This window comes from Simochromis diagramma, unplaced genomic scaffold (genome assembly GCF_900408965.1).
Source record: "Simochromis diagramma unplaced genomic scaffold, fSimDia1.1 OVJJ01000320.1, whole genome shotgun sequence".
Taxonomy (NCBI): domain Eukaryota; kingdom Metazoa; phylum Chordata; class Actinopteri; order Cichliformes; family Cichlidae; genus Simochromis; species Simochromis diagramma.
The window spans coordinates 2,435,413-2,452,041 of NW_024386773.1; the positions used below are offsets into that span (position 1 = coordinate 2,435,413).

The window sequence follows — 16,629 nt, forward strand, 5'->3', positions numbered from 1 at the left end:
AAATTAAACATGAAGTGCATTTGTGTATGCTCACAGAACATCCAAAATTGGCTTCTGAAAGAAGTATGAGGCGAACTCCAGGCTAAAAAAAACTTACAGCCCCAAAACCCATAAATAGGACAGGAACTGTGTTTGAAATAGCAAACTTGGAACTTACATTTTACACGCTTTCAACGTGAAAGTCCATTTAAGACACGTTCAACTCAAAACCTAACAAATAATCATTTAACCCAGCCTAATATACAAATATTATAAATTGAAAAAGAATTCCTAAATACAGAGAACATTAAGGAACTGACAGCAGCTCGTGTTTGTCCTGTCATCAAATCTTTTTTTGAAAACATGACAGCCGAACAGTGGCGTTCCATTAAATCAGGAAACCCGACATAGCCACTAAGACTCTTCTGCCAGAGGCCATTATAGAGATCATTGAAACTGCGTCGAAACACTTTCAAATGATTGCCCAGAATGCCAACATTGAAGTGTCAGAGGAGACTGTTTTGGACAACATGGGTACCATACTTCCAGAGCCTTTGGCAGAAACTTTGAAAACGGATGATCAGGGCCACAAGGATAGCACTGAAAACTCAGAGCAGCTGTTTGCTAAAGAGGTTGTGCTGAGTGTTCAATCTGCACAGTCTGCTGACACCAAAACAAGCTTCACTTCAGGAAGTGAGCACATCATTCGTCCAAAACATCTAAACAAAATTATCAGTTTTGGTGGGAGAATAATTAAAGCTTTCATCTCCATGATGAAGTCTGTCGGCATGAGCACTGACACTGTTGGCTTCACTGATTCACTAATTTACTTTATGACTTAAATAAACAGAAATTATCAGTAAATTAAACAAAATGCCATTTTTACTGTGTAAGAAAATGAAAATGATATTGTAAATTGTGGAAAATATAAACTTTTCGGTTATCAACAGCTTCATGGTAACTTTACAGAAAAACAAACATTTTCCTTTATTTTTCAGGGCATGGGCTGCAGTCTGAAGTGGATTAATCCTGCCTTTTTACATCTCTATTTAATATTCAGTATGTTGATATGTTGGTATGTTGATATTCTGTTATTCAACTGTGCTTTTATATTGCTATGTAAATGTGATTAGCACTGTTGTCCCTTACCAACTTACAAGAAAAATCAATACAATCAATGTTTGCAGGCTTATGTCGCCTTATAATGATAGAGCCAAGTCCAACTTAATTGTTTATGTGTTTTAAAATTTCACAATCACCGTACAAATATGAGTGTACAGGAAAGCAGTAAAATATCTGGAATTTAGGCAAGGTTAAACCATTGAAAAGCTCAGTATACTCCTACTATACGCAGTTTATGTAAGATGGTGAAATATTGTTTTTTTCCCCAAAATTACCAAGAAATACCTAAATTTACTTACAATGTAATAATTTCTTCATTCGCATAGAAAACATGAATTTATGCATAACTTAAAATCACTTACACAGTACTTCACATGATTTCCAGAATAGTCTCTCCTTTCCTGTAAAACATCTGAAGTCATGTACTTACTAAAATTACTTATTTACTACCGAAAATGACTTACACATTACATACTTGAGTGCATACTAAGTTAAGTACTTGTGCAGTACATAATTTGCTTACAGTATAACTATTTCTAGTGTGCCTAGCTTTAATTATTTGTAGGTATTTGATTGTAACTGTAAATAACATACATGGAAATTACATTTAATTATGTTCTTAGTCACGTGTATTATAATGTATTACTAAAAAGTGCTTATTTTAAGCAAATTTCCCACTTGTGGGACTAATAAAGGTTTATCTTATAAACTTAGCCACAAACTGTCTTGTGTTCCAGCCTAACCTCAGCCGACCTGTCTCACTGTTGGATTTCTCTTTCTAACATAGCCATGTTATTTATTTTCCAAGTAAGTAAATAAGTAAAACTTTATTTATAAAGCACCTTTCAAGATATAAAATTACAGAGTGCTTAATAAGTACGTCATAGGAGCCAACAATGCATAAAAAAAACAAAATAAGAGAAATTAATAAAAAGCTGATTTTAAAAGATGTTTTTAACTGGCTTTTAAATAAGACCTTACCAGAGGCAGGTGAACCAATGCACTGTAAGACACTTTCGAACAAAGGTGTAGTTAAAATGTCCAGAGAGCAAGAAAAGGCTGTCATTTTACCAAAAAGCTTCGTTACTGTTGCAAAACTGCCTAAGATAACAGGCCGAGCTGATGTGACAACCGTCTGCACAGATGCTGAGGAAGAGATATTATTTCTTACATTTCTGACCTTAAAACAAAAAATGAAAGAAAATATATATACAACATGAAGAGTCTTTAGATAACGTGCAGATAACATCAGTCTACCCAGTGTCATAAAAACATTTTCACAGTTCTGCCCTTTTACTTCATTAGTTTATTCTGTGGCCATAAGGTTTGAAAACAGCCTCTGGAATCTTATATCCTCTTTCCAAAATGCTCCAGTATCAGAGGAAACAAAACAAAAGCTCAAGAACAAAAATGTGGAACTAAAAATTTATTTTGGTTACCGCTCGATCTGTTTTCATGTTAGGTGGGACTTGTGGTCCTCCTACAAAAACTGTGTGTGTCAGAAACAATCAGTTTACCGATCTGTTTGCTGCATTACTGATTTCACAGATGTAAATATACGCACTGAAATATAATGAAATGAGGCTCTCTAGCATTCTGTACTGAGAATCATTATCGTCGCAGCATCAACATACGCGCACACATGCAGGATAAAACTTCACGTTTCCACACATTCAAACCTTCCTGCTCCTGTTTGAAATATGTTGCTTACTTGCGATGATTTTACATCTCAACATTTGTTTTTGAGTGACACAAATAAGAAGATGAGGCAACATTTCCTTAAGTTTATTCAGAGATCTAGCATCAGCGCTTGTAAACTTTAAAAAAAACTGCAGCAAATAGAAATCTGCCTCTCTCCACTTTGTTTTACCAGATCTCCTACACCTGAATGCCAAACCCAAATGGTGTTAACCTATGGAGTGAAAATGCAGATCCTCATGCATCAACCCAGCACCTCAGCCTACCGAGCAGAATGTGATAGCCAACAGTATCAAAAGCTGAGGCAAGGGCCAACATGAGCAGCACAGAACAGTAACACTTATCACTCTGCATCAAAATGTTACTTGATACTCTCAGACTTCTTTCTTAAATAAATGTGTCTTGACTAATGTACTCATAGTAAACTGGTATATTCACTCAGAAACGTTTCTGGAGCTCTGCATGAAAATTTGGGCGACGAGTTTAAGGAAGTGAAAGATGAAATTTACAGACACAGCAAGCTGTTAATATGAGATAAAGTTCAGCACTGGTTTGAGTAGAGGAAGTAAAAGCTCACATACAGATTTAATGAAAGCTAAAGTAACTTAAGAATTTCCATATAGTATTGGTTCTTGTGTCAGTTTTACCTCTTGTTAAATGATGTGGAAAAGCTGTTGTGGTGAGCAGAGCTACTCAATCTTTTAGTGTTATTTTAGTCTAAATAGACTGGAATCAGCCTTTATGGACTGTATTCATACCGCACAGCAGTCATGACCTCTGTGTTGAACTTGCAGCCATGGTTGAGGTGTGTTTGCGGTTCAGGACAGCACAATGAGACATCACATGCTCCTCTTCATGATAGATTCCTCCATGTAGACAATTACGGCACAGTGAACTGAACCGGATTACTGACAGATTATCAATTACTCAAATATTCTAAAAACAGGTCCATTGCCTTTGTATTGGTGTTTTTTTAAAAGTATTTGAGCAGTGAGTTTCTGTCACACTGTGCTGTGTGGATTGTTGATTAACTTTAGCAGAGCCAAATATAGGATGCAGGAGAGGCACGAAACTCAAAGGAAGCTTTCAAAGCTGATAGTCCAGGAAGCAAACAAAGTCCAAAATGCCCAAAACACACAGGAATAATATCAGAGTCCAAATACCAGAAGTCGCAAGGGATGCAAATACAGGACGCACAGAGCGAGGAAACACACAGCTGCAAAAATATCACGACAAAGGAAGACTGAGAAAATATATACAAGAAAAAGACAGTTAACATAAGAAGAAGAAGAAGAAGAAGAAGTTTATTTGTGTAGCAGTTTTGAAAACACACAGTTATAAAGTGCTTCTCAGTTTGGATAAAAAAAACACATTACAATAAGTATTACATATTATGCATGCAAACTCAGAGACGTAGGCACTGTCTAAACTATAGGAACAGCTGCACAGATGACTAATTAAATATTAACTAGAGCAAAGATAAACAATAAACCCAACCCAAAGATAATTTATCTTTTGTGTGTGTGGGGGGGGTGAATAAGCCTCTGTCATAACCAGGTTCAGGGAGGGGTGAAAATGAAATGTCCCTAAATGCCAGAAACTGCATTTTTTGTCCCTGGTCAACCCCATTAGATTAAAATGTCCAAATTCACAGCATTAAAAAGCGTGTTTGCAGCCTGCTGTTCAGTTTTAGACTTCATATATGGTTTTCCACTTCATTACAACTGTACCGATTTTTTTTCAACTCCCTTTGTCCTGGACACACAGAAAATGTGACCGCCCTGTGACTTCACATTTGCTGCTATCTGTCTAATCTTGCAACACTGAAAGGAGGGGAAAGGAGGGGACAGGGACACTCAGGAGAGTTTCTGTTTACAGAAATAAAACTTAAAGCAGCTGCTGACGTCTGAACCAGTAAACTGAAAGTTACAGAGCTGAAGTGGAGCCTGCTCAGACTCAGAGAGGAAGCAGAGAGATAAACACATCCACACAGCAAGGACGCTCACACGCTTCACTGCAGGGACGCTCAGTGTCAGGCATAAAGATGAAGCTGCTTCTTGTTCCCTTTCTGATGGTTATTATGGAAGTGATTGGTGGACCAACTCCATCTGAACAACCAGATTCATGGCCAAGAACAACAGGTACACACACAGAAAAGAATGTGGTTAAATGCAAATATTATTACCAAAATTCCAGCAGTGAAAATATTTCTTAATTAAAATCATGCGCATGCAGTAAAGACAAAGGACTATAACAATGGTCCTTTGTCTTTATTAACAATATTTAAAGAGGCCCATGTGATATGCAGTCAGATTTGCTGTTGCTTTTATTTTGTGTAGACTGAAGGCTGAAGGCTCTGACTCCTACGCTGCTTTTCCAAACTCTGCAAACCACAAGTATGGCTGCAGCCGGAGAGCCAAGTGCTCTGGTGGAATAATGCTCTGAGCTGTATGTTGGGGCCCAATCATTCAGGACATACAGTAATGTGAAAAAGTGTTGGCTCCCTTCCTGATTTCCTTTTTTATTTGTATGTTTGTCACACTTAAATGTTTCAAATCAACAAACAAATTAAAATATTAAACAAAGAACACAAACACAAGTAAACACAGAATGCAGTTTCTAAATGAAGGTGTTTATTATTAAAGGGAAAAAAGTCCCAACCTACATGGCCCTGTGTGAAAAAGTGATTGCCCTCTAAACCTAATAACTGGTTGAGCGTCAAGCGTCAGTCATAACTGGCAGTGAGAAATTTTGGCCCACTGATCTTTGCAGAATTGTTGTAATTTAACCACATTGGTGGGTTTTGTAGGCATGAACCACCTTTTTAAGGTCATGCCACAGCATCTCAATCGGGTTCACGTCAGGACCTTGACTGGATCGCTCCAAAGTTACCTTAATTTTGTTTTTCTTGCTGCTGGTGTATTGTGGATCGTTGTACTTGAATAGTGCTTCAGCTTGAGGTCACAAACAGATTCTCCTTCAGGATGTTTTGGCAGACAGCAGAATTCATGGTTCCATTTATCACAGCAAGTCTTCCAGGTCCTGAGGCAGCAAAACAGCCCCACACCATCACACCGCCACCACCATATTTTTCTGTTGGTATGATGTTCCTTTTCTGAAATGATGTGTTACCTTTATGCAACATGAAATGGGAACCACGTTTCTAAAAATGTCATTGTTTGTCTCATCAGTCCACAGAGTATCTTAGTTTTGAGGATCATTTAAATGTTTTCAGGCAACTGTGAGACGATCCTTCTTTTTGGTCAGCAGTGGTTTTGTCCTTGAACTCTCCGATGGATGGCATTTTTGCCCACTCTCTTTGTTATTGTTGAATCATGAACTCAAATTCAAATTCAAATTCAAATTTTATTTGTCACGTACACAGTCATACACAGTACGATATGTAGTGAAATGCTTGGACAACTGCTCGTGACCTAAAGAAAACAAAAAAGGAAAAGGCTATGAATAAGATAGGAAATAAATATGAAAAATTAAAAAGGGTAAATTTAACTAGGAAGGAATAAAATATAAATTAAGGTTAAAAATGAAATAACTGTACAACACAAATTAGAATGAAGGGTAAATTTAACTGGGAAAGAATAAGATAAAATATATAAATTAAAGTTGAAAATAAAATAACTGTACAACAAAATACACAATATAGAACTATATAAGAATGTATGAAGAAATATAAATAAATATATACACAATAACAGCAGCTGTACAAGTATGCTGAACTCTGACCTTAACGAAGACACATCAAGTCTGTGGTTCCTTAATGTTGTTCTGGGTTCTTTTCTGATCCCCTGGATGAGTCATCGATGCGCCCCTGGAGTAATTCTGGTAGGCCAGTCACTCCTGGAAGCTTCACCACTGTTCCGCGTTTTTTCCAATTTGAGTATAATGGCTCTCACTGTGTTCATTGAAGAAAATGTCATTGTAACTTTTTTTTAGACTGACAGATGTCTCTGACTTTGTTTCTCAGGTGTTTCTTTGCATGATGTGTTGTTTTTGAGAACTTTTAGCTTTTTTTTGATTCAACAGGTCTGCCAGTAATCAAGCCTGAGTATGTGTAGTGAAACGAAACTCAGCTTTCCAAAAAATGTGATTAATCACAATGATTTAACAAGAGAGCCAATTACTTTTTCACACAGGACCTGGGAGGTTTGGATAACTTTTCTCCCTTAATCAATGAAATCATTATTAAAAACTGCATTTTGTATTTACTTTGTCTAATATTTACATTTCTTTGATGATCTGAAACATGCAAGTGTGACAAATAACACTAGGAAATCAGGAACGGGACAAACACTTTTTCACACCACTTTAAACGTGAGAAGAAGGGTTTTTAATTTTAGTAATAATTAAGGTTCTGGATTTAGCAGATCAATTAAGAGATATGGTCTTTCTTTCCAGCCTCTGTTTGTACTTTCATTGCAGTGTTTTGGAACAAATGGAGGTTTATAAAAAGCTGCTCGATATTAAGGATGTTTAAGGATATATCTCTGCAGTTAAAGTGAATTCGTCTTGTCACAGTAGTGAAAATCTGATATCTTTGTGTCACTGAGTTCTCATCAGCGAGGACTGGAGCTCCACACGTACCTTTTTATTTATGCAGCTTCTAAAAGCAAAAGATAACCTTTGCTCCACTGTAAAGCCCAGCTGCAGAGCACTGACTGTTTGCTTTGCAGCACAGCTACCTGTTGTGCTCACACACTCTGTCCCCTCCTGCCCTGCACCTCAGGTGAGAGAGGTTAATTAGCAGATGCACACCAGGTGCTCTGCGCCACCTTTCCATCTTACAGTTGCATCTAAAACCAAACCGCACATCCGTCCAGTCTCAAACAGGCTGGAGTCACATTCCTGGCTTTAATTATTGCTCTAGTCCACCTTCATCCTGGATGATGGACTGTTCATAAAAGCACTTACATTAATGAGTAAAAAGAAAGTTTCATATCATGTTGACCACTTGTTTGTGTTTCTGTCTCCAGGAAGTTCTGCACTAGATCTAAGAGGGAAGATGTTCACTTTGTCTCGTAATTATGGAGGTGTAACCTTCTACCCGCCCTATTATGATTCTGTCTCGCCTTCTACCACTGATTACCCAACCAGAAGACACAAAACCCGTTCCTGGATCCCCACCACACCTCCCACCACCAGTCCCTGGGGCTCCACTCGTTACTCCCCCCTTTCTACTCCTTCCTGGACCACCAACCGTCGCTGGACCTATCCCTGGACCTATCCCTGGACAACAGAGAGTCCAACTAGAGGTGAGTACAGTCCAACATAGGTACAAAAATGTGGTAAATCAAGTGTATGTTGTATTTATTACAAATTTGTTATAAATTTGTATGCATGTGTTCAGATGAGATTCAACTATAGAAGCTGTTAAGTTTTTGCTCTTCTTTGGTAAATTTGTGATCCTGCTCTCCTCCTGTAGGTGTGTCCGTGTGTCTGCGTTACATGGCTGACAATTTACAGTCCGGCTTCCCGCTTTTCACACTCAGTCCAAACAGATCCCCTCTGAGTTTGGAGGCAAACCTTAACTCATATGGCCTGACATTTAGCGGTTACTACAACTATGTGTACCTGTGGCCCCTCATCAAGTTCTGGCCAAACATCGGATCGGACTTCTGGACCAGTGTGTGCCTCACTGTGGACACCAGGAAGGGTGTGGTACAGATGTTCAGCGGCTCAAACATGAGCATCAGGAAGGTGCTGTCGTCTCAGGTGAGAACAGGGTTGAAATCGGCTTGTAGGCAGATATAGCAGACTACACTTATGGATTGTTTCCATCCACTTTCTTAAACATTTTGAATTTTTAAGTTATTGCTTCATGTGTTTCTGTTTTATGTGTTTTTCCCTCCTTCTGTAAGAAAAACTGTACATCTGTAAACCGCTTGAGTAGATGTACTGAGTTATGTTTTGTTACTGGGTCTGTTGGAGGTGCTCATTTTAATTTCTGTAGCTTCACACTGTTGCAAATCACCTCAGTGCAAACTGGGAATCATCAAAGATGACAACAGATAGAAAAGAAGAACCAAAGAAAGAACAAATGCAAAGAAACAAATTGTTAAAATGATGAGACGATGAATCCTTCATTGCAGATATAAATGCTTAGACTCTAAAAGAATACAGGCACCTTACTTATTTTTATGTAATCATCTTTAATTTCTCTCATTGTCTCTATTATGTCTGTCTCCTGTGTGTGTGTTCAGTATGTGTGGTCAGGCGAGCCTGTGATTGATTTCCCAGGTTTTGATGGTCAGCTGACAGACATCCAGATGTGGGACTATCCACTCCGCTATAAAGAAATCTTCTACTACATGAACAGAGGTTATTATGGGTAAGATCCTGTGTGTGTCTGTGTGTGTGCACGCACATCGACTTACGCTGAACTCAGAGAGTACTCTAACAGGGAATCCATTTATAAACATATTCAAACTTAGGGCGTAATGACACTCGATTACCTGTACCTTGCCCAAGCAAGTTTGGTGTCCAAAGTCCAGTTCATTGGTCCAGCGTGATTGTTGTGTACCTTTCCCAGGTGTACTGTGTCCCTGGAGAGGTGGGCACAGTGCATTTGTGATAGATAACAAACTGCAAATGGTTTAACAGTAATAAGTCTTTATCAAATCAGCCAATGCTGCAGTGGCTCTTCGTGGTGTGGATTTATACTTGTGTGCTGATGTGTCTTTGAGTGAAACTCGAGCACCATTTATGTTGGACTTCCTTTTATGCTTGTGTAATAACAATAACTAATAATGCTCCTGTGTTTTTTAGGTCTTACAGCGGCTCCGTCCTCTCCTGGTCCTACATCAGATACTCTCTCAGAGGAAGGGTAGTCATGGAGGACTCCTATGGTATGCAGGCCAAAGAGCCAATCAGGAAAGTGGGGCGAAAGCACGGACCAAAGAAAGACAAGCTGAAGTTTTTCAGCATGGAGAAGGATGGAATGAGTGAGGACCAAAAGACCCAGGTGTTATAAGACGTAACAGGGGCATCAGCACAAAAAGAAAAGCAAAAAGAGTGATTCTTTCCTTCTTTAACACTGATCATATGAAATTAAAAGTATGAGGCTTTTGCTCCATGTCTTTCCCCGCTTTTCTGTTCATTCTCCAAAAGGTAAACTTCCTCTAAAGTAACCAACGGCAATGAGTCCAGCTCAGCGACTTAAATTAGTGGAAGTGAGGCCTCACTCAGCGCACTGAGTTAGCACTGCAGTGTCCACGTGCCACGAGCTACAGGTATTATGAAGGAGTCGTCTATCCATAAAGACCAAATGGTATTCATACAAGGCTGTAAACATGTGTTCATCATACTGACTGAAAATTGGCAACCACCAGGGATGAGAAGTATGCAGCTGGTTTGGGTACACTGTCCAAGGAGTTGAACTGCATGTACTCAATACTGTATACAAGCACTCCATTTGAGACACAGATTTTATTAATGCCATCTCAAAGCTAATTCTTTTCATTTGTATCCACTGTGGGGTTTGTTTTTTGTTTTGTTTTTACATCTGTGTTTTGTTAAAGAAAATAAATAAAGAGGTGGTAGACAGAATCTGATTTATTGTGAAATTTATCCATTGAGACACTTGGTATTTTGAAGCTTAAGTCTACAAGAAAATACAAAGAAGGAAATTAATTTTAACAAACTTCAAAAAAAAGTTTTACTTTGTTTGAGATTATTAGTTGTATTAACATTTTTAGTGGAAAAACAAATTTGGGGCTGAAACCCATCCCAGTGAGTGATGGGAAACTAGCACTGATTAAGTTTAATATGCATGCCTTTGACGTATGGGTGGAAGTATTCAGAGTATTTAGAGAGTACAAAGTCCTCCGAGAAAGACCCGAGCCAGCAGGGGGGTTTACACCCAGGGTCCAGTTGTTCAGAAGGTGTAATCTAAAAAAATGATCCAGTTTTGGTAGTCCATTTTGGCCTTCTACTGATCACGTAATCCAGATCGTAATCAGGAGATGGCAGGAAGACAGTTTTAATATGAAGCAGGGTTTTTTGTTGCAGTTTGATTAGGACAAGCTAACAAAGGTACTTAAATGGGTTTAGTGAAAAAAGACTAAAATAAACTCTTCAGCAACAATTAACCCTTTAGTACAAGGCAGATCTTACTCATCTGCATCTGTGTTGGGCCCCTACAGATCATTAAAGACCAAAACGTGACTCTAAAGAAATCCTTGCCCTCGTACAGCACTGGAGAATCTTTGATAGGAGCTCCTCAGAAAACAAGCAAGAGATCCTTTACATTTTAAGAAGTCAGTTTAATGACACAAAACAAAACACACCAGTTAACGTCAGTGACCCCACTGAACGAGACATGTAGCATGAAAAATCCTCTGACCTCATCCAAACAGCAGCCTTTTCAAACATTTAATCAAACTGCGACATGCTGCATGAGTTTTAGCAGCAGCCGTCGGTCATCTGCATCAACCTTTACAAACATTCAAAAACAGCTGCTGGATGAATTTTGTTTCACTGTAATACTGTTTCAGAAGCAAAAACAATGTTGTGAAAGATGCACCGCAGGAAGGCCACTCAAACAAGTTCAATAATCATTTGCTTATATTAAAAAAAGTAGGTCAGCATGACTTTCATCATAACGAGTCTCATCCCCACAGCTGCAGTGCTTCAGGCTGTTAGAGCGGTTGAGCGTAGTGGTTATGGCTTCAATTTAAAAAACATAAAATAAAAAGTCAATGGAGCAAAAATGCATATTTAAAAACAATGGCTTTGAGACATTTTGAATTTGTAGTGTCATTTTTCTCCACACTTTATATTAATTTGAGGGGGAAAATGCCTCTGAAGGAGACTTTTAAATCTAATTTCTACATGTGTGCCACAGCTGCATAAGACAGTATTTAAAACATAAGCTTAAGTCTAACCTTAACCAGGTGTTTGAGACATCCATCCTCAATCAAACCAGAATTATTTGCCATAAACAGATTTTTATTTTAACCATCTGTCTGTCAGGAACTTGCATTTACCTCATACAGAGAGAAGCAGCAGATTTAGACCTGCTGTAAAAAAGCAGATTATATCTAGGAGTATCTTAAGAATAGGGTGACCAGGTCATTTAAATTTCATCTCCCTTCTTCCACATTTTGAGACACTCTCCACATAGTTTGTTAAAGTTTACTAAAGTAAGCACGTGTTTCAGAGGAAACGTGTCTAAAAACCTTTCTGCTTATCAGACAGAACAGCAGTTTTAACACAAGAAAAAGGAAACACGACACAAGATCACCGAAATAAACATCAGCTTCAATTTATGCTTCTCAAAATCAGGGGAAATGCATTCAAATGACATGTCACATGATCGAAGTCAAACATGTGACCTAAAACTAAACATTTTTACCTTAACGTAGTTTACTGGGATCTGGCCACCCTACACGACACTTAAGTACTGACGATAAACACAATGTTTAAAAATTAAATATCATGTTAATAATGCTAAATGATAATATTGTAAATAATGGTGTAACTGTTTGTAGTTCAGCGTCTCACGGCACTATTTTGATTTTAATCAACTTCTTATAATTTTTGTAAATTTACAGAATAACTTAAAACGTCATTATTGCTACTTTTTCATATAAATACTCTTAGATTTCATCTCTTTATTTGTACATAATTTGGGTTTTTTGATGGCATGATTTGAACCTTCCTGATGTTCCAGTCTCTTATCACACCTCTGTTGGTAAGAGACTTGTTTCTTTTGGAGAAAAATCGACAAATTCAAGATGTCCCTGTGCCTCCAGGGCAGTGTAAATATTCTCGTAAAAGCTATTCATCGCTGCAGTGGTGTCACTATAGTTAATAATTAGCAAAGACATCTGTTTGAATAGCAAAATAATTATCATACATCCTCATATGTGGGCGAACATTTTACTTTACAGCTTTATGTACAAAAAAACTCCTCAGCTGCTACACTGTGGAATAAGAATAGCCCTCCATTAAAACATTAAAACATTGAAAGTTGTAAAATATTACTTTTTTTAATACAAATATAAATTTTGCATGGTTGCCCAACAACCAGATGTCACAGGTTTATCCAACCAGTACATTTTTTTTGTCTTTACAGTTGTCTGCGTAATAAAAAAGGCAAAATTCAAAGCATTTATAAAACAGCTGTTACATGATGGCAGGAAAACAAATCCACAAGCTTGCAAGTCCATTCAATGTTCCGATGATGTACAACGCAAACATAAAACAACTGTATGTGCCGACGTATGTAATCTCTTTCAGAAAAATCAGAGCGAGGCATATCAATTTGTTTTCTGAAAAATCAAACTGCCAAGTTGTTAAACCATTATTGCTTCTACGTTTTAGAAAATGTAGAGAAATCTTTGAAATATCACAGATCATAGTGATGCAATCATAAAATTCAACATTTAGCAGGCTTTCTTGATTTCCATGTTTAATCATCGTGTGCTATGAAGGAGCTCTTGTTGCAGCTTGACTTTTAATATAAATTTTTAGCTTTATATCGATTTCTGCACAAAGCTTTTCATTTTGTAAATAAGGGCTCTAAATAATCTGCCAGGTTAACTAAAGGTTACACTGACTCACTGCACCATCTTGTGATACAAAGTGGTATTACATAAAGGGCAGCCAGTTGAGATCTCTGTAGTCAAAGTGTTTTTTGTTCGCAATGTGTTCGATAGCTTTAACTCATTTTGAAAGGTCTGAGGCAAAACAAGCAAACAAACAAAAAGTCTCACAAGAATTTAAACCTCCTAAAATTAAATATAATGTGAAGAATCAGCATCTGTGTATTATCCTGAGCAACCGTGACCACTATTATACATAGAAAGTTCATTGTTTGTTAGTCATTAGAATGAACACATTTTAAAGCACAGCAGTGCCATTTTTGAAAGCTCCACCCCCTCCCCAGCCATCTATCCATTTTCTGCCCCTTTTTTGGAACCAGCTCACAGTGCCAGCAGCCTCAGCAGAGTAATCTAAAACTCCCTGTCACCAGCACTTCTGGGGAGACACAAGTGTTCACAAGCCAGCTGAGAGACAATCTCTCCAGCGTGTCCTAGTTTGCACTGAGACCTCCTTCCAGTAGGACATGCCAAAGACGCCTCATCTAGGAGGTGCTCTGGAGGCATCTTACACCGATGAACCACCACAACTGCCTCCTTTCCATGTAGAGAAGAGCTGCTTTACTCTGACCAAGCTTCGCACCCTATAGCAAACTTCAGAGGAAGCTCACAGCTTGTATCTGCAGCCATCACTCAGTACTTACAACAATGAGAGTAGAAATGTAGATAAGCAGCTTCAGTTTAACACCCAGTACCACAGCTGACTCCACACAAATCTGTTTGCCCAGCTCTGCTTCCACTCCACCCTCACTCCTGAACAAGAACACACAAAAACCCTCCAATTCAGGTAGCAACTTATTCCCAACCCACATGGGGCACTCCACCCTTACTGAGTCTCAGACTTTGTGTCATCCAAACTGCTCTACAATCAAGAATTTTTTTGTCAGGTGAATAAGACAGAACAGCTTCTATTTATCTTTATACAAGTTGATGATAATTTTCAGGAAAAAACTAAACTAAATATAGAAAATAAACCTTTTTAAAATCAAAACAACTGAGTTTATTTCAGTTCATAGCAAGGACTTGAAAGTGCATTAAAATAATTGCTTAAAAGAGTTGTTTTGGCTTTTAAAAAGTTTATTTTTCTATGAATGATCTCGAGCGGAAACGGATACGGTTTGATCCTGCGATGAGAAACAAACGTTTAAGAATTGCGCTGAATTGAAAGAGTAAACAGCTTTAAAAATGCCAAATCAAACATGTGGCGCCAACTGCTGCGGTGATCCCCCACTTTTATGACCCAGAGCCTTCCTTTCTTTCCAGAAAGATAGGAAGGCTCAAGCTTCAGTTTTTCACAATAAAAGTCCATTCCACCATTTTAAATTTTTTAAAAAATATAAGAAATTAGAATATACTTCAAGTAAAAGTGTTAAAAAGGCCAAATAACTTCTAAGAACAATTTGTGAACCCTTTAAAATTGAAGTCAATAAGATACAGGAATTACCTGATTGTGATAGTGACACAGAAACTAATCAGGAGAAAAGAAGAAAGTTCACAAACAACACGCAGAAAGTCAATCTCTCATTATTACCGATTATCATAAAACAATAATTATCTCTAGAAATCAAACTTTGGGGTCTAGCTCATATTTTTTGGTGTCCTCTCATTCATTCAAATGAAAAACTTTTTTTCCTTTTCATTTAAAAAAAAAAAAAAAAAAAAAAAAAAAAAAAAACCCAAACAGATATCTTATAAATTTGCATTTCTGCAACTATTTTTCAAATGATCTATTTTTCTTTCTTGGTGGATACGGGCCTGTCGGAGGAGATTCTACATGATTTTACACAAGAGTGACACAAAACTTCAGATGTTAAAAGAACAAAACAAAGCAAACAACAACAGAAAAACAAACAAATATAAAGACCATTCTGAATTTCATTTTGATAGGTCATGTAACGAGATCATGTGACATGGATAAAAAGATGACTGGCTCCTGCAGAGTTATTGCAGGGGTCGCTGGTGGTTAGTGCTGTGTGTGTGTGTTTTAGTAACATCACATTATAAAGCACTGCTTGGCTCAGCTTGTTTGCATAAAGGTGTGAGAAGGGCACACTGGTCCAATTATGGATGAAGTGCACTTCTTTGGGAAACTTTTTACATTTCCAGATTTTGTTCAGTTAGACTGCAGCGACCCACCATTAAAGTTTAAAAAAAACAAAAAAAAACAAAAAACAAAAAAATGTTAAGGAGGTAAAAACGTCCAGGGTCAAAGGTCAGTAAAAGTCATCTTCTTGTTGCTTGCGCACGCAGCCTCAGACTGTTCAGAAAATGCTATCAGGATCGAGCCCTCCAGGCTTTCTTCATGTAGTAATGTAGCAGTGATTTAAAAAAAAAAAAAAAAAAAAGTGGCACTTTCTAAACACTTCCTGGTCGATCCTGGTTTGACTGGTCATCTTAAAAAAAAAAAAAAAAAAAAAATACCCACATGATCACTGACATGCTGTTTAGTCTGACTCATTGAGAGCTGGCACCCAAGTATGTGCTTTCCATCTTAGACCCGAGCAGATTTAAACTAGCACCCAGTCTGAGTGAAAGGGTCCACATCACCCTCACCTTGGAAACCGACTGGGAGGAGAGCCACCAAGCCCCCCCACCCAAAACTTTAAAACAAGCTTTAACTGGGGGTTAGTGTTGCAGCCTGCAGGGTTAGAGGTCAGAGCGTGGTGGGCTTGTGAAGGATGCCCTGCAGGTCCTCTGGTAAGGTCAGGATGACACCCTCGATATGGGCTCTCAGCTTCTCCAAGGTCCCGGGACGCACTGGTAACTTCTCCCTCTCCGCCTGAGTCTGCAGCAAAGAGCACAGTGAGACAAAAATGCTTCATCCAACAGGCTGAAGATGCAGCAGATGCAAGATACCAGGTGCAGCAGCAGGGATTACTAACAAGCACAGCCATGTATGCTGTGTCAGTAAAAGTAAAGTAAAAGAAGTAGGAGGAATTCAAGGCAGGGAGAAATTTTTTTTTTTTTTTTTTTTATAAATTTGATGGACCTTGAGTTGAAGGTCATCTGCCCGAGAAAGAAGATGACCTTTAACCTGTCATCCTCCTGGGCGTGTTCAGGCAGCTTCCAGTGCCTGCATCCTGTTCTGACCATTTGCACTGTGTGCTTTGCAATTTCAGACACAGCTCAAACTTTACAGAGAATAAAGATCAATTTCTGCTTCAAGCGAACCTGAATGTCATGTTTAAAATCAGTTTTAAACTGCACAGCT

At 38.2% G+C, this 16,629-nt stretch overlaps 2 protein-coding genes across 3 annotated transcripts in view; one reads left to right on the forward strand and one right to left on the reverse strand.

The window, feature by feature from the left end:
• Positions 1-4,711: 4,711 nt before the first annotated feature.
• On the forward strand, positions 4,712-10,362 carry LOC120716102. Of its 2 annotated transcripts, XM_040003479.1 has the most exons (6): positions 4,712-4,940; positions 7,791-8,069; positions 8,240-8,529; positions 9,018-9,145; positions 9,583-9,698; positions 9,861-10,362. In XM_040003479.1, exons 1-6 carry the CDS (start codon positions 4,844-4,846, stop codon positions 9,866-9,868), a joined length of 918 nt encoding a protein of 305 aa, XP_039859413.1. In that variant the 5' UTR covers positions 4,712-4,843; the 3' UTR covers positions 9,869-10,362. The 2 variants fall into 2 exon arrangements, with proteins under 2 accessions (XP_039859413.1, XP_039859402.1); XM_040003468.1 differs by having other exon boundaries at positions 4,714-4,940; positions 9,583-10,362.
• Positions 10,363-11,057: 695 nt separating this feature from the next.
• The window catches only part of dennd6aa (DENN/MADD domain containing 6Aa), a 28,420-nt gene continuing 22,848 nt past the window's right edge, over positions 11,058-16,629 (reverse strand). Inside the window, exon 19 of the mRNA XM_040003454.1 lies at positions 11,058-16,203. Coding sequence (XP_039859388.1) covers positions 16,072-16,203 — 132 coding nt within the window. The 3' untranslated portion in view covers positions 11,058-16,071. The remainder of the gene's footprint in view (positions 16,204-16,629) is intronic.